We start from the raw sequence: 25,947 nt of genomic DNA on the forward strand, positions 1-25,947 counted from the left end.
GAGACATGATGAGATCTTGGAAGTTTCATTTAGCAATCACCGCGGCATAATGCCTTCCCACAACCTATCGAGACCGAGTTCACTGATATCGCTAGTCCAACTCTCCGGAGGCGGGATCGACAACTTCCAGCCATGCTTCTTCGCAACCTCAAGCATAGCTGCCGTATTCCTCTCCGCTTCTACCACATCCGCAGCATACATGACGAAAGTTGTTCGGAAGAAGCACACAAAGGGAAAGCGCCTACCCATCTCGTTATGCAACATGTATTGCCAGCAATGAGAAACCAGCGGCCAGTCGAAAGGTAGGTATTTCCAGCGGTACATGCGACCTACAACAGTACAGAAGTTCGGGAGAAGGTCGTGGCGTGGCAAGGCCGGCATTGGCCAGGCGCAGTAATGGAGGTGGATCCTGCCGCGGGTGAAGATGCAGTTGGGAGCTTTGGCATGTTGCCTGATGGCGAAGTCGAGTAGGGCATGGCTGGATTGTGGTACATCTGCAGCCATCACGACTGATCGTTGCAGAGCGGCTTGGTCGATGGGACCGTGGTCATAGTCGAAGTAGAGGTCCGCTAATCCATCTGCTCCTGGCAGTACGACGGGACGGGCTTGCGGCTGTTCGAACTCTGTGATAGCTGAGACGATTCCGTTGGCTTCCATGTTGTCGACGATTCTCTACACCGTCAGGATATCAGTTCTGCGCTGCGGGCCTGTCACAATAGCACGGACTCGTAGTCGTGTATCATTGGCATCATCCCATGCCCTGATCCTTGAGCCTTCATAGTGTAAGGCTGAAACCGTGAGTACGGAACCCCGGTCTGGAAAGGTGATTGCGGAAAGAACCTGCTGCTGTTCGTCCTCTGGATAGTGCTCAGTGACTATGCTGTTAACGATCTCTTCGAATGAACTTCCTGAAAGTTCGAGGAGCAACCTTGCCACCTCGTCGAGGAGCGTGAAAGGGCGATTGGGCGTGCGGTCGATGATGATGATCTCGAACCAGTCGTAGCGCATGTTTCGATCGCGTATATTGGTGATTGTTCTCATATCACTCCGGATACCTTCGATAGTCCAGTCTATCTTCCACTCCGCTGTGTCGCCCTCTGTTCTATCGGATACAGGCCTGATCTTCCTGACCCATGCATCTTCCTCCGGCGCATTGGCGTGAACGGGTTCGCTTGACTGGAAGCTATAAGGTTTTGTACCATTGCAGACAACGACGATGTATCTCGCAACCCGCCTGAGCAGTGCTTGGATGAGCTTGTCTGCGAGAGGAAGATCTTTCGCCATCCTTCCAACGACGTAGCAGCGGGCTTGAATGTCGTGCTTGACCTCATCCAGAATTAATATGGTGGGCTCGCCAGGATCCGACTGGCGCTTCGCGATGGCGATAAAGCCTTGTAGAACTGCAAGCTGACACTTCTGCGAGATGTCGTCTCCGGCATTTAATAGACCTTGCTCTCCTTGCCCAAATCTGCCCAAAGCTATGAGCTTCTTAACAAGGCAGCAGTCGGCGAAGTTTCCGCAAAATAGTTCAAAGCTGGACCAGTGGCACAGATCAGAGAAGCACACCCAGAGGATGTCCCATGCTTCACGTGTCATCGTTCTCTGCTCGTCGTCAGTCGCCACCGGCTTTCCCAATATCGAGGAAGCGTCTGGAGGTAATAAGTAGTCGCAAATAGCGTCACGTAGAAGCCATAGAGTATCTTTCTCACCACGCCTCTCCCAAAACTTGATATACTCGTGCAAGTCACCGCAAGAGTAGTCTCTGAGAAATTCATCGATGCCGTTGACTTTGCTTGCCAGATAGAGGACGTCGCTGTCAGCCCGGAACAGCAGATACTCTCGAAAGACGTAGCGGATGACAAAGTCTCCTGTGCCCGGTTGTCGCTTTGACCCAGTATCCGGGTCTGCGACGGTGTTCTGTGAGTCGTTCAGTGACGGATACAGCTCGTAGATCCGCGAGATCATCGCATCTCTAAACTTCTTTCTTTCTGTCCTCAGGACCCGCACAGGACTATCTTGCGGCAGATGCGCAAGTTCCGACTCAGGCACTTTGGGATCCAAGAGAGAGCGGTAGACACTCGGAGCTTCTTCTCTCGCTTCTAGAGTGGGCTCTGCCGTTTTGATCTTATTTTCCAAGGTCTGTAGTTCGTGCTTCAACTTCAGAATCCATCTGATATGGCCACGATTCGTTGCTTCAGTATTGTAAAATCGGCGGTTGGTCTCATCCCGGAGCTCCAGTACTTCACGACCAAATTCCAGCTTGCGTCTCAGATCATCCGTGGCCGTTGTGTTATCGTCGGTGTGGATGGCCTCATAGCTTGCTTGCCGTGCTTTGTATCGTTTGTGGAGCCCTTGTTTCTCTCCGTGGTGCTTCGAACAGTTCTTGTAGCTGTGGTGAGTGGGCACTCGTGGGCATTCGGAACCATTGCTCGATAGTGCCATGCATTTTGGAACAGGCTGAGAATTTGTTGCTGTTAGTTGTGTTTTTGCCGGTAGCTGCGATCTAGCTACTGGTAATGCAATGCGATCTGGCATGTTGTCAGTGATATGAAAGTAAAGAGAATCGACGCGAGCGAAGCTCAACAAGGCTCGAGGTCACGCCAGACTGTGCCGCAGAGCTGGTTTTGGACGCCGACGTACAGCAAGGCTGGCAATACAATTGAGAGGCGACAGAATTGAGCGCCAAGAGAAAAATGGATGAAGGGATGGACGCAGTAAGATACTGAACCTCTCATTGCACATGCTAGAGCTGAGAACCCAAATCGTGAGATGCGAACCTCCGCCATGCCTCCATGACACCACATCCATGACACCACAATCTAAATGCAAACATAGCGACAGTATCGTCACATCCGTCGGAACTTTTCTATCGCACCAGTGCTGTTCTGAATCCAGCGATCCGGGCACCGTATGAATTGAATTGGAAAGGAACCATCATCAAATCGTCCGTATCGTCATATCATCATTAAGCCTCGCGGCCTCCTCGAACGCCCAGAATTGCGTTGCGGCCATGCAACATGCTATGCAGCGATGACGCAGGCAATGCTTCTTTTCATCATGCGTACCAGGTTTCCCTCAGGCACCACTGGCAGCGTCCATAGGAATGCACCGGCGCCCGTCGACACCGACAGATGTACTGATGCTCGACATCGTTCCGCTGCCTCGCAACCGGCTTCGGCATGTGCGGCGTAGCCTGTCGCAGTTGGTTCTCGAACGCCCCGCCAGCAGCCTGACGCATCTGGTCCTCGAAGACGTCTTCCTCGCTCTTCGTGGGGCTGGTCTCACCACTCGTCGTGCTCTCGTCAGAGGCGTTGCTGTCGTAGCTGCTGGCCGATATCCGATTGACTTTGACTTTCCTCCCGCTACCGATCGGCACCGGCACGCCTTGAGCAACGCCATTGGCCGACCGCTGCCCGGGTCGTTGGCCGGGATAGTAGCCATCATTGGATGAGAAACTGCGGCAGATCATGAAGGCGTTCATCGCTGCTGCATCCCGTGCCAGCTCTTCTGTCTCGTACGGATGATCTGTGACATACTCCCGGTTGTTGACGATGGCCTTGCAGAAGTAGCCGCTGCGCGTGTGGTAGGGTTCATAGACGGGATCGGACCATTGCCGACGTTGACAGAGGCCTGTGTTGGGCAGAAATGTCAGCCAAATCCGCTCAACGATGTTTGATATTCTGATGTATCTGCCGGCATATCTGATATGGGATCGTTGAGCGTCAACGTACTTGAGAGATACATCCGATAGAACATGTTCACTCCAATCGGACTCGGTCCAGTACAGTGTGGCGGAGGGAGATTGGTCGTTTGGTTGCTGTCCGGCGGTCGAATGCGGCAACGTGCTGATAGAAGGCGTTGAAAGCCGTACGCTGGCGTTGCACAGCAGTTGAAGAGCCGGTGTATGGCGACGCCTAGTGGGCGAAGAGAGCGATGTGTGCAGGTGGATGACTCTACGGGGAGATGTCAAGCAAAGGAAATGCTACGAATGGTCGACGCTTGCAGAAAGACGAAAACAGAGACAGCGGTATATGAATCTTGAACAGACATGAAGCATGAAAGGCATCCCACCCGAGAGGGCACCGGTGAGAGGGTGCGTTTTCTTGAGACCATGCCATTGGAATGGGACCGCAGAGTGCTGCACCGGCTATCCCAAGCCTACCGGGAGCCAGGCCCCATAGTGATGAGCTGGCGTGCAGTTCCACCAGAGGAGGTTGAAGATCGAGCATGAGCTCCGCAGGGTAACAACCACCTCCCGGTGCAGATCAGGATGCCCAGGATTTCGAACCACCGACGGGCAAAAATGTTGCAGCACGAAACACATCTTGTGCGGAGTCAGTGCGTCAGGTACACTTGCAGCAGGCCAGTCAAGGCTGGACGTGATGTTGTGCATCACTCCACGGTCAAGGTTGCTTCAGAAGACTGCGGGTGTTGGAGCATGAACGTTGAGCTCCACAGGAGAATTCTATGCGGTTAGCCATGTCAGTGCTTGAGCGCTAGGAGAATTGGAAGAGAAGGCTACTGCAGACGTCGACCACGTCAAAGGTGCAGATCATAGCTGTGCCACCGCACTTCGAAGAAGATCATGAAGGCTCGTGGCAGGAGACAGCTTGTCGGGAATGTCGTGTAATGGAGGGCAGCGGTCACCGTGCGTGAGAACATTCACTTCCACTCATCGTCAAAGTGCTGTGGATCGCTCGTGCAGTTCAGTCGTCCATTCAATTCTTCCCGGAAATGGCCATGTGTTACCGAAAGGAACGGTTGCCTGATAGCGTAAAGGCAGGTATGTGTTGTCAAGTGAGGTGCTTGCGCTGCAGGGCAAGCCACGATTCCGGCGCTGATGAGCATTGGGCGGGACTTTTAGCTCTTCATCGGCCGGCATCCCGAGCGTGAGAACGACTCACGAGTGGCCTCGCGAAAGTGCATTGCTCCCTTGCCGACAGCGGATGAAATAAACTCTCCACCAAGCGCTGCATCTGCGAGAGAGTGGAGTCGACAACCTGGTCGAGAAGGCGCGATGGTTACACAAGAGAACGCCACGACGATAATGCTCTCGTGTTTTTGAGCTTCTCACGACGAGAGCAGGGGTTGCGGTACCCCCTGCTTGGTGCTGGAGAGTGCGTGGGTAGACCGTCTCTGTGGCACCGTCCCATTGGCAACGTCTGCTCGACAATGCAGGGCTGTAGGATCGGTCCTCGAGCACCGAAGACAGCGCATAGCCTTCACTGCAGGGCCAAGTGGCATTCTCATCCACCACTTTCGCCGGCCCACGATGGTGCTGAGTCGAGTATCTTGTTGATCCGCCATCACACTGGGCTCGCAAACGATGGTCAGCAATGCGGCGAGTGGACAGCATCCCGCGTCTACGGCGTCTACGCTGTCTGTGGAGTGCATTAGCATGCCGCTGGGCATCAACCATGAGCTTCACCGCCAAATCGCACGAGCTTCGTTCCTGGACTGGATCGAGCGTAATTGGAGCCAACGCAGGACGGGACAGCTGTGTCGGGTGTTGCCATAGTGTGGTCGATTCAGTGCATTGGAAGAATGGAAGCACGCCTGCGGTCAACTTGGGAGAGAGATAGATGATGTCTGTGCGCGGCGGATCTTCGGCAATCGAAATGATCACGTGCTTCATGAAGAGAACAATACGATGACGGCGCTGTGGGAAGAGCACACCATAGGCAGTCTTCTGTATCTACCCTTCTTCGAATATCAATACTTTGCTGCAACAGTCAATACTGGGGTATCTTCGCTAACTTCAAGAATGCACATCCAGTCCCCAACAAGCAAGACCTCACTTCTTCCGCCCCTTCCCCTTCCCCCTCTTCGGCCTCTCCACCACCCCAACCCCCCCTTCCTCCACCTCCTCCCCCTGCGCCTGCAACTCCTTCACCTTCTCCTGCCCGGAGATGAAACTCGTCAGATCATGATTCATATCCTCCAGCTCCTTCTTCTCCTGCCTAGCCTTCTCCGCTTCCATCCCTGCAGCTTCCGCCTTCTGGTCCGCAGCTTTGATCCGCTCGAGGAGGCCAGAGTTGATGGTTTTTTCTTCCTGCAGTTGGCTGGAGAGGCTGCGAGAGAGTTGTTCGAATTTGGTGCGGGACTTTTCGCATTTCTCGAGGGCTTTCTCTAGTCGTGTCATAGTGGTTTGGGCGATGGAGAGCTCGGTCTGGCTGGCTTCGAAATCTGCGGATGCCTTCGCCGCTTGGGACGCGGCTGCTTCAGCTTTGACGGATGCTTGCGTGGCTTTATCGACAGCACGCTCGACCTGTTCCTCAAAGTACCGCCGTTGCCCTTCGAGCTGGGAGGTGAGCAGGTATGTATATTCGTTCGCCATACTCTCCATCTTCTCCCGCGGCACCATGTCTTCGCCTTCAGTCCTGTATGCTTCGTTCTCGTGCCGTGACTTGCCCGCTCCAACATCGATCAGACTTGCGGAGCCTGGCTGCTTGGCTTGTGAAGAAAAGTCCGGCTTCGACTGGATCAGCCGATGCACATAACCATCTCCGGCATAATCCCAGACATGCTGCGTGCTGATGTCCATCGCGTAGCAGTGGGACGTCTCTTCATAGTGGGCGTAAGCATGTGCACTGTCGTAGCGACCGCAGCCAATGTTGCCACAGATGAGGCAGATCCACAGATTGACATTGGAGTTCTCAGCGCAAACGGAGCACATGGGCTCTGGCTCATCTTCTTCACCGGTGTATGATGAGGGCCGCGGATAAGGAAATGTGTATGAGGGTGACTGAGTGTAGCGGCAGACCGGACATCCTGAGCCGGGAAAGCGCCACTTTTCCAAACACGCGCAGTGGAAGACGTGCTGGCAGAGGATTGTGAGGAGACCACTAGTCTCGTCCATTCGTTCCAGACATACTGGACACGTTGGAAGCTCGAGCAGGTTCGGTGGCGGTGGAGCAAGCGGCTTGCTCGACAGGCTCTTCTCGGCTCTTGATGGGACGTGGTGAGCTGGGGTGAAAGGATCGTGCTGGTTGTTCTGCGGGAAGCTCTTGCCCTCCTGCTCGACCTCATCCGACTCTGACGAGAGGAACTCCACGCTCTTGATGAAGACGACATGGCAGTTCTCGGGCTCTGCAGCGCTGAACAGCCGTCCGTTGTACGCCTTCTGCCACTCCTTTGCCCGCTTCGGCGAACGGAACTTCATCAGCACCATGTACTTGTTCGCCCTTCCAGTCCGTATGAGGCGGAAGTGGCTGACGTCCTCCCTCGCTTGATCACCCACAAAGCCCAGTAGATCTGACGGCATCATCCATGAAGGCACAGCCAGGATGCAGAGCGTGGTGCACTCATCCGGATCGAAATGATCGCTGCTGTCCTGCCGTGCCCTTTCCAAGCTCTTGCGACCTCCAGCATCATCTTCAAGCACTGCACTCTCCTCGGTGTCGCGATACAAATGCACCACACCCCAGCCAACCTCCGTGGTCTTCGGATCCGAGGGGATGTACGCTGCCTTGGTGTGAAGCCCGCTCGTTCCGCCCTTCACCTGCTGGCTCTTGCTGTTCTCCATATCGATGCTCTCGATGCACACGGCGTCGTACCGGTAGTCTCTCGCCGCCGCTTCGTTTGATGGCTTTGGCTTCGTCGTTCCCACTGCCGGCGACTTCGGGGCACTGTGCCTGTTCAACGTCCGCTCAGGCAGCAGCAGCGCATCGCCGTGAGATTCTGCGAACTCACTGGGCGGTATCTGATGCGGTGAACCAGAAGCCTCAGACCCGGTGGAGTTCGTATGAGGTGTGTCCGGACGCCTCGGAAAGCTGTATGAAGACCACTTTGATGTCTTGTGAGCCGGCAATCGCGTCTTGAAGATGTTCGCGTCCGGTGTAGGCAGGTATGGTGCTGTCCTTGCAGTCGTGAGGTCAAGCTGGCGACTCTTGTTGGGCGCTGCAGGTGTTTGGTAGAGCTCAAGCTTCAAGTGGAAGAAGTAGGAAGGCATTACAGGAAGTTCCAACCTACTGTGTTCATCTTGATGATGTCTGAAGTGGTGTTGGTCTTTGGTCTATTGCGCCTTCTCACGGCTACGAGTGTGGGTTGCGAAGACCATTCTAGGCGGGAGTTGTAGATTCAGGTCGGCAAACGCGAGTATCTTCTGCGCCACCAAATAACGTGGGCATTAGTCAGTTGGTCAAAGAGCACAGGAAGATAAGTTGATGGAACAGAGAGAGTTCGTTCGAACAGGAAGATACACAGGTGAAATTGGAAGCTGGCTTTGAAGCCGCTCAATTCATGAAGGCTATTTCATGTAGATGGAGGGTATTCTGTGACAACCCAGCCATGCTCGTTAAATCATCCATCGCTAATCAGTCAACGCCACCCACACCCATCCCTTGCACCCCTTACTGGCCGCCACGCAGGCGAAGCACCAAGTGCAGAGTGGACTCCTTCTGGATGTTGTAGTCGCTCAGTGTCCGTCCATCCTCAAGCTGCTTACCAGCAAAGATGAGGCGCTGCTGGTCTGGTGGAATGCCCTCCTTGTCCTGAATCTTTGACTTGACGTTGTCGATCGTGTCGCTGGATTCCACTTCGAGGGTGATGGTCTTGCCGGTGACTGAAGTGATGTTAGCAGATGATCAAGGTCGTGACGCGACCAGGTGGCGATGACGGCCTGGCGGGGTAAGGCTACTTACGGGTCTTCACGAAGATCTGCATCTTTGCGGTGGTGAGTGTGGCGTGTGGTTGATGTAGTGAGTTGTTGATATGATGTGTGTCGACGTGTGATGTGGATGTCGAAGTTGTGAGGTTGTGGTAGAAGAACAGGTCGGTGAAGGAAGGTTGGACTGCTTATAAGCAGGCAGGAAGCGGAAGAGGCAGGCGCAGCTGGGGAAGGCTTGGCGAAGTTGGTCGAAGCTTCTGGCATGTGTCATCACCTCATCACCACGCAAGCGATTCATTCATTCATTCACTTGTAAGTGAAAGCATCCAACTTCACGTCTCCAAGCACTACATTCACTCAATCCATATCTACCCAAGTGAACATACATCGCTTCACGTTCACGACCACAGAACAGGTCTCAGAGTTGGATCCATGTTCGAGACCAACACTACGGCATCTGGCGGAACGCGCGCAGAACATCCGTATGCATGTTGCATGTGCATATGTAGCCGCTGAGTCTGGAATCTGAGGCCGACGCACGATGGCAGGCGGCTATCAGTGAATGCGACCAGGCGCCTAGACATGGCCTGGACACCTTGTTACAGTCGAGATGAGTGGAACAACCGCGCAACCACCACTCCTCTTAATGTTGTCGCAAGAACTCGAACGGCTGATTTGGGCTGGTTTGCATGTCCTGTTCAGTTGCTGGCCGTATTGACTATACTATCTGCAAGGTCGCTTCAACGATGCAAAACGCTTCAGCACATTAATGCGCCACTCACACACGTCTCCAATCCGTTCTGTTGTCCGAAAACTCCCCTCACACTCACTGCCGAAAAGGCACCTCCCCAGGAAACGGCTTCCTCGCATAAGTGACCGGCATGGGGAAGTAGGCATGAATCTTCCTACTCCTCAAATCCCTACTCACCTTCGCCACAAACACATCCACCTCCGCCTTCTGCCACCCCAACCCCCTCGTCAGCAGCGCCAGACAGAACCCTTCCAGGCCATCGAGGATGTTCGTCTGGTTCCACTGGCCGAGCGTCTTCATCAGCGGGTCTTTGGGCCAACCGTTCGAAGGCCACATAAACATTCGTTGGTTGATATCCACAAAGCCCGCTTCGGTCATTTGCGCGACGTAGTGGTCGGCGCAGTCGGTGCCCATCGGGCGGCCCATGTTTCGCGCCGCTTCGCAGAGAAGCTCGCCCCATTTCATCAGGTCGGTGCCGTCAGCGGTGCCATCGGCGGAGCGGACGGGGAGGCCGTAATCCTGGATCTCAAGCCAACCGCCTGGTTCGAGGTTTCTTACGGGAGTGGTCAGTGTACGCAATACCAAATGGAAGGAGCAATTTGTCTTACTCGTATGCCTGGCGGAAGAAGGCCGGCCAATCCGCGAAGCAGCCTGCCATGAGCCGCGCATGGACGTAGTCGAATTTCTCAGGATATACCCAGAGGTCCTCCGCATCGTCGATGATGAACTTGCAGTTCGGAGGCACCCTAAGTTTGGATCAGCGAGCGGTTTCAGACCACATCTGACATGGCCATCTACGCACATCTGCGGCTGCCCGGGACTCAGATCGATTCCGATCACATCACAGTCAGGAAACTCATCCGCTGTTCCTGCATCAGCTTTGTCCACGCAGAAGGCTTTCCGAACACACCGAACTCCATCGCCCAGATACCCGTGCCCGTCCCGACATCGAGCGCCCGCCTCGGACTGTGCAGCGGCGCAAAGTACAGGTGATTTGCAAATGTTATTCGGAAGAGGTGGTGTTGCAGGTCAAGACGGTCGGCTTCGCGCTAAGTCAGGATCAGCGGTGGCTGCTCGGGAGGCTTTCGGCCTCGTGTTCGTCCCACTCATGTCACTACGGGTGTTCCTGGACGTGGGCTTGGAGAAATTCCGAGAAGTTGGAAATGGCTGCTGTCTCTTCCGCGATACTGGGTTCAGTGGCTTACCTCGTCGTTTGGAAAGATGTACTTTCCGTCCTTGTACGCTGGAACCACCAAGTCAGCGTCCAACTCTTCCACCCGAGCGAGCGTGGTGGAGATGAGTGCGAGGTATGCATCTACCACTCACCATGGTACGTCCGCCCGTGCTCCTTGCGATAGTTCCATATACTCTCACTCAGACTCGTAGTCGTGCTCTCCCTGCAGCCGCCACGATTAGCCACCGCCGTCATGCGCGATTCGCTCGTAGGACTACGCACGTGTCGCTCCCGAGAGCCGAGTCGCTGTCGTTTTCCTACGAAGACACATACTGGTGAGAAGACTCTCCACTGACACGCCTGCGGCGTCGGTGACGCCGGGGGATGCGACGCACATCTACTATGAGGTCCTGCTCCTCTGCCAATTGCTCGCCCACCAGCGCGTGGTGCAGGCCTTCTGCTTGCTCGTGGGTGATGTTTAGCTCCTCGTAGCCGGTGGTGATGATGGGTGCGTCGCCTGCGTTTTGTGGTTGCTGGTTGCCATGTTGGGCCTGTCGAGAAGATCTGGAGTCGGAGTCCTCGAAGGCCGAATCGACACTGGCGTGTGTCTGGAGCGATGGCGTGGCGGTGGCAGGTCTGTACTGGGTGTCGTCCGTGGTGCCAGCTTTGTCGGTAACACTGTTGCCACTCGCATCAGCGGCTCCGGTGTTGGTGATGTCCGTCAACATCTGCTGGACACTCCCCGCTGGTTTCGTCCGATCGCCACGTCCGCCAGCATCGTCCGCCATCAGATCGACGGACTTAGCATCCGATGGCGTCGTGAGGCTTCGATAGTGCAGATGAGTGTGTCTGTCTCGCACGTGGCAGTCTCAAAGTTCGGAATAGAATGCTCTCTCGCGAGGTCGCACGACTGAGCTCCACTTGCAGTAGCTTTCGAAGTGTGGTTGACGTCCAATGCACGACCGTTTGTCCAGAGGGAAACTGCTTTGCAGGAGGAAGAAGATCAACGTTGGGATGAGAAGGCAGCTGCAAGACGGACGATCAGACGGTTAGGCACTTGTCTAAAATATCTAGTGTGGTTGTTTGACAGCTGCCACCGGCGCGGCGCGACAACCTTTGCTTCGGTAGACGTTGAGGTTTCTTTTCAGGATCTCAGACTGTGGTTCTGGGAACATTGACCCGCTCTCGTCATCCTTGCCACCCACGCACGCCGTCGTACAGCGCGTGGACCTCCATTGAGGTGGTACAGATTCCCGTTCGCCGAAGCTGCGAGTGCCGGCAATGGCGCATGCAAGGTAGCGCCCTCCACGCGAGCTGCTAGCATCGTCTCCAGCAGGTAGCCAACGGGCGAGCAGTATCATCCAATGTTTCCCTGCTATCGTACATGTATTGACAGAGACAAGAGGAGTGGTAGATCTACTAGTAGCCATCAGTTGACGGGCACTGCAAGTGTTGACTCCCTGGTGCCATGAACGAAAGCGAAGACCTCCCATCTCACCAGGTTGGTGTGGAGAAAGAGAGATCCTTGCTTAGTTCACTGCGCTCGCTTCGGTAACGAGCACATCCCGTGGGCCTCTCGCGCCTCTTTCGTGCGGGCGTGAGGTCGTCACCCTGTCTCACTCCAAGCACGCACGGAGGGATGCACCGATAAAGACAAGTTGGATGCATTCTCTGGCTTCAACGGCTGCTATGGGCTGAGCAAGAGGCTCGCTTCGTCGAGAGTGCGGGCACGGTTCATTCGACAGGTACTAGGTATTCAATATTATCCCTCTTCATGCCGCCTTTAGCCACTCCCACCACATGCAACTCGCAGCTCTGCTACCACCCTTCTTTCGCCAACTCCTCTGCTGCCCCTCTTGCACGACACGTCGCAATCATCGACCACGCAATTCCCACATGACGAGCACTTGAGCAATCAGCGCAGACCCAGCAGCGTGGACGCGACTGCGTACAGTCACCCGCCCGTTTTGCTGCAAGACGCTGGAAACAGAAGCGCTGCCACGGATTGGCTCCCCACTCGCCCATCATGGCCGCCGCATGGCTCATACTGGTCTTTGCACTCGCCACGCTATACATCGCACGCAGTATCCGGACATTCATCGCACTCAGGCATTTCGGAGGTCATTGGTCGGCGGGCTGGTCGAGACTATGGCTGCTCAAGACGCAGAGCAGTGGGGAGATGAACAAGAGGTTCACGAAGATTACCGATAAACATGGTGAGTTCGCGAGACCAGACTGTCGGGAGCTTTTGGCGTAGTGGGATTTCTCCGACTCGGCCTCAACGGTGGCACAGGACGGCTCGATTGGGTGACTTGTCACATTGGAGAGAGTCACCTGACTTCTCTTCTTGTTGATCGCCGATGCATGTGTCCGTTGACATTCGAAACATGGCAGGAAGCTCGCCGCGAGCGCCGAGATACCCTGGCTGACATGGGACACCAGGCTCCACTGCTCGCATTGGGCCGTCTATGCTCATCACAGCGGACCCAGTCCTCATCCGCCGCATGAGCGCCGCGAGGTCACCATTCACACGTGGGCCGTGGTACGCTGCTCTGAAGCTTCACCCGGAGCGAGAGAACGTGGTCTCTATCCGAGATGAGAACATCCACAATGACCTGCGCAGCCGCATGGGTTTTGGGTACGCCGGCAAGGAGAACGAGCACCTCGAGCAGGACGTCGATGAGCAGCTACTCAAGCTTTTCGATCTGATCAACTCAAAGTACGTCACTCAACCGGACGAAGGCGTCTTCACGACTGTCGACCTCTCACAAGTGACCAACTACTTCACGCTCGATGTCATCTCTAAAGTGGCTTTCGGCCAGACCTTTGGCTTCCTCGAGCGCGATGAGGATCCGTTCGGCTACCTCAAGAACCTCGAACAGTTCCTCCCAGCCATCATCGTGTTCGGAGTCTACACAGAGCTCACGAAGATCCTTAAGATGCCTCTTATGAAATCTGCACTCCCCAAATCGACTGACAAACGTGGCTTGGGCCGTGTGATGGGCTTTGCGCGAGATCGTGTGCAGGAGCGATTCGGCCAAAAAGCTATCGTAAGACAGGATATGCTTGGCTCTTTCATCAAGCATGGCCTTACGCAGGGTGAGCTGGAGAGCGAGACGCTTACGCAGATTACCGCTGGCTCTGATAGTACCGCTTCGGCGTTGCGGATGACGCTGCACTTTATCTGTACCTCGCCGCCAATATTGGAGCGTCTTTTGGCAGAAGTGAACGCGGCGATGGAGGCAGGCAAGATCTCGAGACCAGTCATCAAAGATTCCGAAGCTCGAGAACTTCCGTACCTGCAAGCATGCATCAAGGAAGGCTTACGCGTGTACCCTCCCGTCACTGGACTCATGGCCAAGCTCGCCCCAGAAGGAGGTGTCACTGTCGACGTCGACGGAGTCGAGAAGTTCATCCCCGCCGGAACGCAGATCGGCTGGAACAGCTGGGGCATGACGCGGCATCAGGACATCTTTGGGCCCGACTGCGAGATCTACAGGCCGGAGAGGTGGTTACCTCGCAATCGTGGGGAGGACGAGCAGCGGCGGATCGGAAGGATGACGGAGACGGTGGGATTGTGCTTCGGGTATGGGAAGTATGGGTGCCTGGGGCGAGGGGTGGCGACGATGGAGTTGAATAAGGCTGTGATTGAGGTAAACGCATCCGATCCTGCTCTCAGGACGATGGAGCTAATGATGGAACAGACACTACTCCGCTTCAACCTGCAGCCGTGCAGCCTGGCGAAGCCGTTCAACGAGATGGCTGTTGGATTCTACATTCACACCGACATGAACTTCGTCGTGACAAAGCGGAGCAGTGACGAGGAGAAGAGCGCTCATACGGGCAAGGAGGAATTTGCGTTCGATGCTGGAGCTCTGTAGTCTGCGCTGCGCCTACACTCTTTCGAAGGGGTGGTTTGACGTTATGATTCTTCGGCGTGGAGTTGGTGGACAGCGCTGCCCAGGGTGGCTTGAGCGTGATCAATAGCAGACTCGTTAATGACATGGCCTCAGCATGGAGGTGCTTACGATTCGACCATGGCCTTCGTGATAAAACCACCAACCAAGCATTCTTTAACAGCCCGTGAGGCTGGAGCCTGAAGGACAGAGGAATCGTGTCGTGTTTGCTAGCTTGATCCTGTATCTCATCTCAGCCCGCACAACGTTGCTCGTGTTGGGGGCGGAAGCGTGGAATTGCTGGCGTCTTCGTACATAAGCGACCAATCCATGTTGTCCGTTTTTTCATCATTCTTATCAAAGGCACACGTAGCGTACATGTAGAGTAGTATCTCAGATCGAAGTATATGTTCAGCCATTGGCGCGAAGAAAAGCCGGGTACCTTGCATCAAGAGCAATAACCGTTTTCGGAGTCAGAGCCGCGTGTTGCGCCACGCGAGACCGTGAGAACCCTTGGCCGACCCTGCGATTGCGTGCTACCGCCTTCGATCAGGTCAGCCTCTCCACCAACTCCTTCTCATCGTCGCCGGTGGGACATATGTCTGACTGTCCGCCCAGCAGCATTACGGCGAGCGACAGGGGAAGGCCAATGGTGCAGCGTTGAAGAGAAAGAGAGGTTGCGGCGCGGAGGTCATCATGGAGGTGAGCTTCCTCAACGGCTGTCGCAGATGGCAGCAGAAGCATTGGAGACATCCGCGGAGCAGCAGGACTAACACATTCGCCATGCAGTTGTTCAGACTTCCTCCAGCACTGCTGGCTATGGTGGCCACCTTCCTCTCACCCTCCAATGCCCTCTCGCACACCCCTCCGCCGGTATCATACTCGAACGTGCTCGAGTCCAAGCTGAACCGGGACATCACCATATCATACAAGGAGCCTCCACCAGGGACATGCATGACGGCAATATCCTCACAGAAACAATACACTGGCTACATCAGCATACCTCCTTTCACACTAGCGCCCATACAGCAGAACTATTCCATAAACACATTCTTTTGGTTTGTCGAAGCGCGCGATAATCCCAGCGTCTCGCCTTTGACAATATGGCTGAGCGGAGGACCGGGGACGAGCAGCATGTTCGGTCTGTTCAACGAGCTGGGGCCCTGTGAGGTCGTACAATTAGCGGATGGCACATACGGCACGCAGACGAATCTGTGGGGTTGGGACCGGAGCAGCAATATGCTGTTCATTGACCAGCCCAATAACGTTGGGTTTTCATACGACGTCGCGACCAACGCTTCTTTCGACCTTCTTACGGGGGAGGTATTTGAGCCTCCCACACCTCCTGATACGGGACTTCCGCATTTCATGTACCTCAATGGTACTTTTGGGTCTGCCAGTACGGACGATGATGGCAAGCCTTGGGCTACGACTGCGAACACGACAGAGATTGCTGCGCGAGCGACATGGCATTTCTTGCAGTCGTGGCTGGCGACGTTTCCAAAGTACAATCCAGGAGTCCGGCCGAACAACACCAACTCGCAAGTCAATGGGCCTGTCGGCGTCAACTTGTTCGCGGAATCGTACGGCGGGAAGTACGCTCCGGTATTTGCGTCTTACTTTGAAGAGCAGAACCAGGCTCGTCTGAATGGGTCCTTACCGAGGAACGAGACGCTGGAGGTCAGGCTTGAGGTCGTTGGAATCATCAATGGTCTGATCGACGATCTCATACAAGACCAGTACTTTCCAGACTTTGGCTACAACAACACATACGGCATCGAGGCACTCAACGAGGTGGACTGGCTCAACGCGAGAGCAGCCTATACCTATTCCTGCGCGCCTGCGATTCAAGCTTGCCGCAGTGCCATGGCGAGATCAGATCCAGAAGGGTACGGCGACGTCACTTCCACCAACACGCTCTGTGAGCGTGCGCAGGCCGCCTGCAATGAAATCGTCAGCCTCATCAACAATGGTGGTTACTATCCATACGACATCCGCCAACAACTACCAAGTCCGGATCCCCCTGCAGCGTACCAAGAGTACCTCAACAACGAGACTGTGCTTGCGGCGATAGGTGCGAAGGTCAACTTCACGGAGAGCAATCCATACGTGCAGGCTGGTTTCATCTCCACCGGCGACACCATCCGAGGCGGTCTCATCCAGGATCTGGCGAACCTCATACGTGGTGGAGTCCGAGTTGCTTTCATCTACGGCGATGCTGATTATCTGTGCAACTGGTTCGGTGGAGAGGCTGTTAGTCTTGCTCTCGCAGCAGAGCTGACTGACTACCCGTCCGCTGCGAGTGCGAGTGCAGTGCCAGGGACAGACGCGCCTCCTACGTACGCGGACGGCTTCCCAGCTGCTGGCTACTCTCAGATCGTGCCCAACAAGACCTACATCGGTGGTGCGGTCCGGCAGTACGGCAATCTGAGCTTCAGCAGGATATACCAGGCTGGCCATTTCGTTCCCTACTATCAGCCAGAGACCGCCTTCAATGTCTTCGCCCGTATCATCAACGGGCTTGAAATTGCCACGGGTAACTTGATCGACCTTTCTACGTTCGGCTCCACTGGGCCTGCGAACGCAACTTTCACCACAACCGCAAGATACTCGCCAACCCCGACCTGCTGGGTCCGAGCATGGAACGCGAGTTGCAGCGACGATGACACCGAAGGCATGCTGGCCGGCGAAGGCGCCGTCGCCAACGGCATATACTACCTCGATCCCGACGATGTGACGTCTGCTTATCCCGAAAGCACGATTGCCGCTGGTGTGCCTGGCCATCCGATGAGTACTGGAGAGGCCGCATCGACGAAGGTTACGGGTGTCTACACAGCGACGGCCACACCCAGCCAGGCATCTGCGGCGTCACACAGATCCACGCCTGGCACGCAATTCACCTTTGCATCCTTTGCTGCCGCTTCTGTTGGCTTTGGACTAGGACTTCTACTGCTCTTGTAATGTTGAATAATTTGGCGCTTTCCCGGCGTCACAGTGGGTGGGGGGATGGGTGGGTTGCCAAAGGGTCGGCAGGTTTGCTTCACGCAGTATGCGCACTATACCCAGAGCTCGCGCTACTTTTAACTTTGTATCGATTTGCTGTACGATCATCGAGTCGTATCGGCGAAAAAGTCGACGTTTCCTCCTTTCGCTCACACGCTTCAGGTTGGGAGTCGGCGTTTGATCGACCTCTTCGCCCAGAAGCCGATACCGGAACGGAAGTGCTGCTTCGACGAGGCATTGCCCCTCCGTCATCTTTACCACTTGGTGGGGTTGCCAATGGTTAAAGTCGGGAGATGTTGATGGTGTCGTAGGAGCAAGGTAAAGTACTTGTCTTCTCACAACGCTGTACAGCTTTTCATTCTCATCACATCTGCTTCCCTAACATCAACCCCCTTCTCAACATCAACACACCCCCACACAACCACCACCATGGCCCTCCAGAAGCTCTCCTCCAACCGCGCGGTCAAGATGCTCAACGCCGCCCGCGCCGGCCAATACGGCGTCCTGGGCGTCGTGACCTACAACATGGAAACGCTCATCGCCTGCATCCGCGCCGCCGAAGCCAAAAAGTCCCCGATCCAAATCCTCCTCTTCCCCTGGGCATACAAGTACTCCCCCCTCTTCGTCGACTTTGTCGCGCACGCCTGCCGCTCCGCTTCCGTGCCCGTGACGCTACACATGGACCACGCGCAGGATCCGGAGGTGATTAAGAAAGTCGCCAAGATCAAGGCGGAAGACGGCACGCCGGCTTTTGATTCAATCATGGTGGATATGAGCCACTACGAGAAAGAGGAGAACCTGGCCAAGACGCGGGAACTGGTCGCGTTGTGCCATGATCAGGGGATCGCGACGGAGGCGGAGCCGGGCCGGATTGAAGGCGGGGAGGACGGGGTGCAGGATACGGCGGAGCTGGAGGGCATGATGACGACGGCGGAGGAGGTGGATGAGTTTGTGGACACCGGGATTGATTTCCTGGCGCCTGCGTTTGGGAATGTGCATGGGGAGTATGGCGGGGTGGAGAATATCAAGTTGGATTATCCGAGGTGAGTCTTGCATTTTCGAGGGGGGGTGAACTGGGATGTGGTACTAATAGAAGGGTGTAGGTTGGAGTCGATACAGAAGAAGTGTGATGGCAAGGTGCAGATTGTGCTGCACGGAACTAATGGCTTCCCGCCGGACATCATGGCCAAATGCATCAAGTTGGGCGTGACGAGGGTGAATGTGAACAAGTTGGTCATGGATCCTTACTTTGACTATGCGAAGACCAATACGGGCAAGAAGCCGTTGACGAGTTTGATGGATGAAGGGACGGATCTGATACAGAAGGCTTGTGAGGAGTGGATGGATCATTTGGGGAGCAGTGGGAAGGCTTGAAGATAGAAGCCGATGCGTCAGATACGTGTTAAGCCTACTTCTTCAAACTAGCAGCAAAGTCCTCCACAGCGCCCTTAAACGGCTGCTCAGGCTTGAAACCCAAACCCAGCGCTTTCGAAACATCAAACCTCACCGACCAACTCTCCAGCACCGCCTGCGTCTCGGGGTCCAACGGTTTCCTCTTCACCAGCTTCACAGCGTCCTCCCCACCAACATCCCTCAAAGCCTGCAACATCTCCTTGACCGTCGCAGTGATCCCAGGCATATTCACCTGCCGCACATGAACCGGCATCGCATCCCTCGGAATCGTAAGAGCAATCTTCAGATTCTCCGCCAGGACTTTCGGACTGCCCAACCAGCACTCAAAATCATCCTCAACAGGTAACTCGCTCTCCAAACCCTGCAACGGTTCGCGAATCATCCCGCTCATCCAACTACTCGCCGCTTGAGAAGGCTTCCCCGGCCGGACAGAAATCGTCGGGAAACGGAAACTGATCCCGTTGATAATCCCGCGACGCGTGTAGTCGTTGACGACCTGCTCGATCATGATCTTCTGCGTCCCGTAACTCCCGGACGGCGTAGGAATAGTCGTCTCAGACGGCCATTCGGGAAGCGGTTGTCCGTAAGCCGCGCAGGAAGAAGCGTAGATGAGTTTGATTCCTGGATTGCAGGTTTTACGCACGGCGTCGAGGAGGTTTAGAGTGCTGATCAGATTCACGCGATACCCGAGCTCGAGGTTCGTTTCGCTGCCGGAGGACATGATGCCGTGGAAGACGTAGATGGCGTCCAGGTCTTTCGAGAGCACGGAGTAGGGTTCATCGTGGATGTCGGCTTTGATGCAGGTGGTGTTGTCCTTGTTGGACTCAGCGCCGGGTGGGACGGGGGGCTCGAAGATGTCGGTTAGGATCAAGGTGTGGCCGTCCTTGAGGAGGTGCTCGGCGAGGAGTTGGCCTAGGAAGCCGCCCGCGCCGGTGATGAGGATGTTCATGCTGATTTATGTGGCTGTTTGGCTGCTCTAGGTTGTAATGTCAAAGAAACGGGAGGCAAAATGAAGGGTTGGTGTGAGACGACAGTCACGAAAGCAATTCAATACCTCTTACCATCGACTAGAGCTCTGATGTTGACCAAGAGTCGTCACAAGTACAATGTAACCGATGTCGCTGCCCGGCGACCTCGAGACGAGGTGGGTGACAAAGGAAGGGTCACGGAAGATGCTTTTCCGGTTGATGGCGCTGTTGTTCGGCGTTTGAAGGCAAGTCGGCCGGCATTCGACCAGCTCTGGCTGATCATCGGCTCAAGTTTGCGTGAGCTATATGTTTTTTAGAAAGACAATGCTCTCACCAAACCCAGCAGTAGCATGGGACGAGGCCTTTCAAAACCAGGCACTTTGGCGGAGTGGTTAACGCGCTGCCCTGCTATTTCCTTTCGGAAGAGCTGATAAGGCAGTTCCTTCGGGAGCGAGTGTTCGAATCACTCAGGTGTCGTTACAAGATTCTCTTTTGCGGTTCTTGTGGTATACATATCATGTATGTGGTCTATGTGGTTGTATGGTGGTGTTGTTAGCAAGTTTCATTCATTTTTGGCGATGTTCATGTGTTCGGGCCTCGGCAAGCGGAATTTCGGATGATCACGCCGGCTTCGGGCGCACATCATTTTTGCGCTACAACCTTGGAACAAACAATTTTAGATCGCGGAATAACGGTGGTATGCTTACCATACTGGCATGATGTATTTCCAAGAGGGTATGCTCGAGCACACAGCAATCATAGTAGATAGAGCAGTGCGCCGACCGGGGGCTGCCGTAATCCTCCCGACTATATATTAATCCTCTGCTAAGACTGCAAGCACTTGGACCTTATTCTTCGAATACACAAAGTACTACGCATTGGATTTCGCTAGACTGTTCAAGACTGTTCGACGGCCGGGTATAGAAGGAAATCGTGTGGCACTGGTAGCAATGGCGACGACGAACGGAGTATCTTCCGCCTTCAACACCATCCCAGAGGCCATTGAAGCCTTCCGTAAGCATTTAACCACTCTACCTACATTACACACCAGACCTGACAAGAATGAGCAGGCGCGGGCGAGTTCATCGTAGTCCTCGATCACGCCTCCCGCGAAAACGAAGGCGACCTCATCATCGCCGCCTCCGACCTGACACCCTCCAAATGCGCCTTCATGATCCGGCACACCTCTGGCTTTCTCTGCACCGCTCTCCCGCCCTCCTTAGCTGCACAGCTCGAACTCCCGCAGATGGTCAATCATAATGCCGACCCTAATCGCACTGCCTACACGATCACGATTGACGCTGCTGAGGGCGTGACAACCGGCATCTCGGCGCAAGATCGAAGTCTCACATGCCGGAAGCTGGCGGAGGGCAAGGTGCGGAAAGAGCATTTTCGAAAACCTGGGCATATTGTGCCTTTACAAGCAAGGGAGGGAGGGGTGCGGACACGGGCAGGACACACAGAAGCGGCTGTGGAGTTCTGTCAATTAGCTAGCAAAGCCCCGGTGGGAGTCTTGTCAGAAATTGTGGAGGACGGGGAGGAGGTAGAGGGCAAGGCGGAGATGTCGGGAGGCTTTGGTATGATGAGGCGGGATGGGTGCCTCGCATTTGCAAAGAGGTTCGGGTTGAAGGCCGTCACGATTGAGGATCTGATACGGTACCTCGAAGGTCTGAAGGCGAAGGAATAGTGAAAAGGATGTGAAAGAAGGTATTGTTGAAAACTGCATTAAGATTACTATTCTACCAAGGTCAGTAAACCCATCTATAACCCGCCTAAAACTTTTGATGCATCGCAAGATGCCAACGCCGCAGCACCTTCGCTCAGAGGAAGATGTACTCCATCCTTTCCATCATACCTCCCAATCATATTTCAAGCTCCTCGATGCCTATGTCGATGGGCTCCTTCTTAGGTCGCAGCCTCATCATCTCCATGATCCTCCCGCCACGGTCCACTCTCCCCGCCCTCGCCGGAGACGACGCCCGCGATGCTGCAGGCGTTGATTTCGGCGTCACCTTTCTGCTCTCGATGATGGCGTGCTCCCTCGCCTCCCTGTCCTCCTCGCGCTCCTTCTCGATCTGGGTGGCATACGGACTCCGGTTCCTGAACCACTCGCCGAAGAAGTAGAAGACGAAGACCGGCACGCACAACAGCGTGCCGATCCCGCAGAGGATGAACGTCGGGCTCGAGAACTGCCACTTCGTTCCCGGTCGGATTTCCTTGTAGAACGGACCGGTGAAGAGCGCTGCGAGACCTGCGAGGAAGTCACGGCAGAAGCCATTGCCACCGGTCGCGGAGGCGGCGACGGGATGGTAGGCCGCGATCATGTAGTCGATGGTGGCCATGTAGATGGCGAAGTTGGCGATGCCGATGAAGGCCGCCCCGAGCATCGCGACCCACCAGTGTACTTTGGGTGGACCGAAAGCCGCGTAGCCGAACAATGCCAGACCGATGGGCTCCAGCGGGACGAGCCAGAGGAGCCACCACAGACGACGTTCGGGAGTGTACTGCTTCCCTTTCTTCTTCTGACGGCCCTCGTATCCGTAGACGACCAGGAAGCTGATGTAGGCGATGATGTAGCCGGCGAGGAGGGAGATGAAGGAGAGGCCGATCTCGATGACGGTGAAGTTGAACTGGCCGAGGACGAGCGGGAAGGAGTCGAGGCCGATGAAGATGAGGGCGTCGCTGAAGCCAGACAGCAGGCAGAGGAAAAGGATGACGGGCTCCGTGGCGAGGAGCTTGTACGGGCGCCACATCAGGGCCAGCATTTGTTTGAAGTCGGTGCGCTTGGAGAAGGAGCCTCTGATTTCGTTGGGGCCGTAGATTTTGGGGTCCTCGCCTAGAGAATACGTCAGTGGGTGTGGTCGCTAAGTGAAGAGGTGTGAAAAGACTCACCGGCCTTGCGACGCCTCTGCGCTTCTTCATCCAAAAGGCAATGCTCTCTCGTCTCGGGTACAAGGCCGCAATGGACTGCCTGAGCAACAAGGCCGAAGATCAATTGGACCCAGAAGACCCAGTACCAAGTCAGATATGTCTGAATAAAGCCTCCGGCGATCGGCCCAATGACACTGCCAGCCACGGACGACAGCACCACGTACAGAACCGCATAGTGCTGCTCCTCGGGCTCGTACAGATCTGAGACAATTCCCAGCGTCACACTGCCGCCGGCGCTGCTCAGACCCCCGAGCGCGCGGCAGGTGAGGATAGTGGCAAAGTTCGGCGCCAGCGCGCATCCGACTTGCCAGGCGTTCACAAAGAGCAGACTCCCCTGCATCACGTACTTTCGCCCCAGCTCCTCGGACCACGGGGCCCAGAGCTCGCAGCCAAAGGCATACATGACGAGGAACAACATCTGCCCGAGCTTAACCTGAGACTGAGAGACGCCAAATTTCTCCTTCATCCCCTCGCCCGCGTTCCCATACGCGGCGGCGTTGAAGTTCATGCTCAACTGCACGACGAAGACGCCGGTGAGGATGGCCCATTTCTCATACCACTTCTTGCCGTAGCCGAGCGCCTTGTACGCGACAGGGTCATTGCGGGTGAGGACGCGCCGCTTGTCGTTGGGGTCCGCGGGGTTGACGAGCGGGTTGGCGGGATGGGGCTCGTTGATCTCCCTGAGGGCGGCGAGGCCGTCGGGGGGGTCGATGGGCCGGATGCTGGGCGAGGCGACGGGCTCTTTGCACCACGTCCAGTCCCAGTTCCAGGGCCAGGTGGGCATGGTGGCGGTTGGAGAGTCAAGATATTAATAAAGACTGGCGTTGGGAGGGTGGAATGATGGTTGTCTTGTAATTTGACGATAGTGTCTTGCGGCTGGTAGTGGTGTTGGGGCTGATATTAGGCTTGCGGCTGGCAATGGTGTTCGTTGCTGCTACGACGTTAGCCTGACGGAGAAAGGCAATAGAAGGAAAGACCTGATATCAACGTACCGAATGTTGATTGGTGCGTTGCGTTGCTTGTAGCATTGTGCGACTGTGTATCAGGAGGAAGAACAATCGGTGGGCGATTGGGAAGCGATTCATGCGTTGAGGAGAGGGGGGTTCTTATAGCCCCGTGGGTAGTGCTCCAGCAAGGTTCCCATCATGAAACTCGGATTATCCCACTTGGGTCAGCAATTTTGCTGTGTGCGGCGTTGCTCCAGTAAAACCAGGTGTAAAGGTATGCAAGACGTGGTAGTGGTAAGCATTAGACTTTTTGATACCACTAAACTTCATATCCGCCATTCCCAATTGGTGCATCTTATCCTCTCCTGATGCACATCTTGGTTCATATGCACTTACGCCATTTGGTAGCACCTTTCATTGTAAGGCTATTCATCACCATTGCCAAGCGCTTCCACCTTCTCCTCCGGATCCTCCCCCTCTTGCTCCAAGGTCCCCGACTGCGCTGGCGCGTGCGCTTTCTCGAGAGCGGAGATCTGACCTCGTTGCTGTTCGATAGTCTTTTTTGCTTGCGCGAGCTCCGCTTCGAGTGTAGAAGCGTAAGAGCCGCTGTCCTGGTGCCCAGTCGCTATCGGCGTGTCCCTTACGACGACCTCAGGACTAGCCGGCCGCGACGTCTGTTCATCAGCGATTTGGTGCTTGTCCGACGTCTCTGCCAAAAGTGGTGGATGCTCGACTGGCTTCATCGGCTGCGGCGGGGCGTCCTCCGCTTCATCGTCTGAGAACTCGAGAAATGGCGTAGGGCGGGTCGTGCTGCTCCGCGAGCTGTGATTACCACCACCACCGAACCCCATCTGGGCAATTTCTTCCTTCTCTGGGTCGTCGTCGGTGCCAAGAGACCGGAACTTCTGCCTCTTTGCTGGCCGTTCTTCATCCGACTCCACTTGCATCGGCTCCTCTTCCTCCTCGCTTTCGGTTGCGTCTCGATAAGCAGAAGTAAGCTGGTGAGTGTGCATACTGGGCATGTAAGCCGCCGGATTTCTGGCGTACAGAGTGGACATGCCACCATGCGAGCGCAATGGTGGCGTCTTCTCGCGAGTGAGGAATGGATTGACACGGCTGGAGTATCGCAACCAGCTGGAGCCTTTGTGAGGTGCGCCGTATCTGACCATCTCGTTCCGAGGCGTGAACTGGTTGTGGCCATGCTTGTTCGATGCCAACTCGGTCTTCAGAGGTATCGGGCGCTGCGGCGGCTTGAAAATGTCGACTGCCAGCTTAGGGTCGTCAGTCTGATAGACGATGGGCTTGTAGTCTTTTTCCCCCGTAAAAAAGTATCTATCGCCCTTGCTGCCGATGGTGGTAGAGTGGTACTTTTGGTCGCCAGCGCCATTGGGATCTCTGATGGCGCCGCGGCCGCGGTGAGGACGACGAGCGCGGAGTTGACCAGCGTTGGAGAACTCATGGCTCCAGTGTTGACCGAGATACTGACGTGGCATGTTGGAAGCGAAGCATTCATAAGCTGCTCTGTCGTCGAGGATGACATTCTTTGGAGGCTCGTTGACATCGCGCTGGACGAGGCCAGCTCCGGTGCGTGACTGTCGAGAATTTAGAGCTAAAATGCGCAAGCATCAATGGAGGGACACTTGATGTTGCAACGTACCTGATACAATCGCCACCGTGTCTCCAGCGGAGCTTTTGGGCCTGGCTTCTCATAGTAGTCGGCTGCTTTCTCGCCGTCGCCATCTCCGGGACGCCAGATCTCGCGCTGCACACGTATGATCGGGTCATACCAGTATTGGCGCTCGGAATCTTTGGGATCAAGAATAACTGCGTCTGCATCGACTGTCTCCTCGGCCAGCGTGCGTTCTGGCTGAGTCTCGATACTCTCTACAACGGCTTCTTCTCCTAGTGGAGCCTGAGGTGAGAGCAGCGCGCTGGGTAGCTGGTGGGAGAGAGCACCTGGTGGAGAACCCGGCACGTTAGGGCGCGGTCCGCTAGAATGGTCTGGATGTCCTGCAGAGGGTAGTCAGCCGCTGCTCGGTTTGATAGACCTGAGCAAACGTACCTTTCGCTGGGGAGTCTGACACAACCGGATGTCGGCCTCGCAGATGGAACTCATCAGCTCTCGGCCGCTTCTTCTTCCCATCGACCGCTGGCGACGGCCGCGGTGGCGCTGGAGGACCATTCGACGCCGAGAAGGTAAGGTTTTTGAGCACCATCGTGTCGTGAAGCCGAAGAAGCTCTCCGGAAGATCTACGG

General features: G+C 55.4%; 10 protein-coding genes and 1 non-coding gene across 11 annotated transcripts; 5 read left to right on the forward strand and 6 right to left on the reverse strand.

Annotated features, from left to right (window-relative positions):
• Positions 1-36: 36 nt before the first annotated feature.
• On the reverse strand, positions 37-3,756 carry LTR77_001079 (uncharacterized protein; the record flags this gene model as incomplete). The annotated part of the gene is made up of 4 exons (XM_064798342.1): positions 37-672; positions 727-2,528; positions 3,130-3,630; positions 3,732-3,756. The coding sequence occupies 4 exons, from the start codon at positions 3,754-3,756 to the stop codon at positions 37-39; spliced, it is 2,964 nt and encodes a 987-aa protein (XP_064662669.1).
• A 2,038-nt stretch (positions 3,757-5,794) lies between these two features.
• Positions 5,795-7,951, reverse strand: LTR77_001080 (uncharacterized protein; the record flags this gene model as incomplete). Its single annotated transcript, XM_064798343.1, has 1 exon — positions 5,795-7,951. One exon carries the CDS (start codon positions 7,949-7,951, stop codon positions 5,795-5,797), a length of 2,157 nt encoding a protein of 718 aa, XP_064662670.1.
• Positions 7,952-9,434: 1,483 nt separating this feature from the next.
• On the reverse strand, positions 9,435-11,321 carry LTR77_001081 (uncharacterized protein; the record flags this gene model as incomplete). The annotated part of the gene is made up of 7 exons (XM_064798344.1): positions 9,435-9,912; positions 9,968-10,105; positions 10,162-10,222; positions 10,270-10,408; positions 10,565-10,602; positions 10,686-10,807; positions 10,867-11,321. The coding sequence occupies 7 exons, from the start codon at positions 11,319-11,321 to the stop codon at positions 9,435-9,437; spliced, it is 1,431 nt and encodes a 476-aa protein (XP_064662671.1).
• Positions 11,322-12,559: 1,238 nt separating this feature from the next.
• Positions 12,560-14,414, forward strand: LTR77_001082 (uncharacterized protein; the record flags this gene model as incomplete). The annotated part of the gene is made up of 2 exons (XM_064798345.1): positions 12,560-12,749; positions 12,976-14,414. 2 exons carry the CDS (start codon positions 12,560-12,562, stop codon positions 14,412-14,414), a joined length of 1,629 nt encoding a protein of 542 aa, XP_064662672.1.
• Positions 14,415-15,125: 711 nt separating this feature from the next.
• On the forward strand, positions 15,126-17,390 carry LTR77_001083 (uncharacterized protein; the record flags this gene model as incomplete). The annotated part of the gene is made up of 2 exons (XM_064798346.1): positions 15,126-15,131; positions 15,219-17,390. The coding sequence occupies 2 exons, from the start codon at positions 15,126-15,128 to the stop codon at positions 17,388-17,390; spliced, it is 2,178 nt and encodes a 725-aa protein (XP_064662673.1).
• A 471-nt stretch (positions 17,391-17,861) lies between these two features.
• Positions 17,862-18,806, forward strand: LTR77_001084 (uncharacterized protein; the record flags this gene model as incomplete). The annotated part of the gene is made up of 2 exons (XM_064798347.1): positions 17,862-18,475; positions 18,536-18,806. 2 exons carry the CDS (start codon positions 17,862-17,864, stop codon positions 18,804-18,806), a joined length of 885 nt encoding a protein of 294 aa, XP_064662674.1.
• Positions 18,807-18,840: 34 nt separating this feature from the next.
• LTR77_001085 (uncharacterized protein) lies at positions 18,841-19,794 on the reverse strand (the record flags this gene model as incomplete). Its single annotated transcript, XM_064798348.1, has 1 exon — positions 18,841-19,794. The coding sequence occupies one exon, from the start codon at positions 19,792-19,794 to the stop codon at positions 18,841-18,843; it is 954 nt and encodes a 317-aa protein (XP_064662675.1).
• Positions 19,795-20,187: 393 nt separating this feature from the next.
• LTR77_001086 lies at positions 20,188-20,290 on the forward strand. Its single transcript has one exon. It is a non-coding gene; the product is annotated as a tRNA-Ser (tRNA).
• A 473-nt stretch (positions 20,291-20,763) lies between these two features.
• RIB3 (3,4-dihydroxy 2-butanone 4-phosphate synthase) lies at positions 20,764-21,500 on the forward strand (the record flags this gene model as incomplete). The annotated part of the gene is made up of 2 exons (XM_064798349.1): positions 20,764-20,827; positions 20,884-21,500. 2 exons carry the CDS (start codon positions 20,764-20,766, stop codon positions 21,498-21,500), a joined length of 681 nt encoding a protein of 226 aa, XP_064662676.1.
• Positions 21,501-21,675: 175 nt separating this feature from the next.
• On the reverse strand, positions 21,676-23,528 carry LTR77_001088 (uncharacterized protein; the record flags this gene model as incomplete). The annotated part of the gene is made up of 2 exons (XM_064798350.1): positions 21,676-22,649; positions 22,706-23,528. 2 exons carry the CDS (start codon positions 23,526-23,528, stop codon positions 21,676-21,678), a joined length of 1,797 nt encoding a protein of 598 aa, XP_064662677.1.
• A 588-nt stretch (positions 23,529-24,116) lies between these two features.
• On the reverse strand, positions 24,117-25,907 carry LTR77_001089 (uncharacterized protein; the record flags this gene model as incomplete). The annotated part of the gene is made up of 3 exons (XM_064798351.1): positions 24,117-25,283; positions 25,349-25,701; positions 25,754-25,907. The coding sequence occupies 3 exons, from the start codon at positions 25,905-25,907 to the stop codon at positions 24,117-24,119; spliced, it is 1,674 nt and encodes a 557-aa protein (XP_064662678.1).
• Positions 25,908-25,947: the final 40 nt, after the last annotated feature.

Source organism: Saxophila tyrrhenica (assembly GCF_035928015.1).
Source record: "Saxophila tyrrhenica strain CCFEE 5935 chromosome Unknown scaffold_2, whole genome shotgun sequence".
In the NCBI taxonomy this organism is placed as follows: domain Eukaryota; kingdom Fungi; phylum Ascomycota; class Dothideomycetes; order Mycosphaerellales; family Extremaceae; genus Saxophila; species Saxophila tyrrhenica.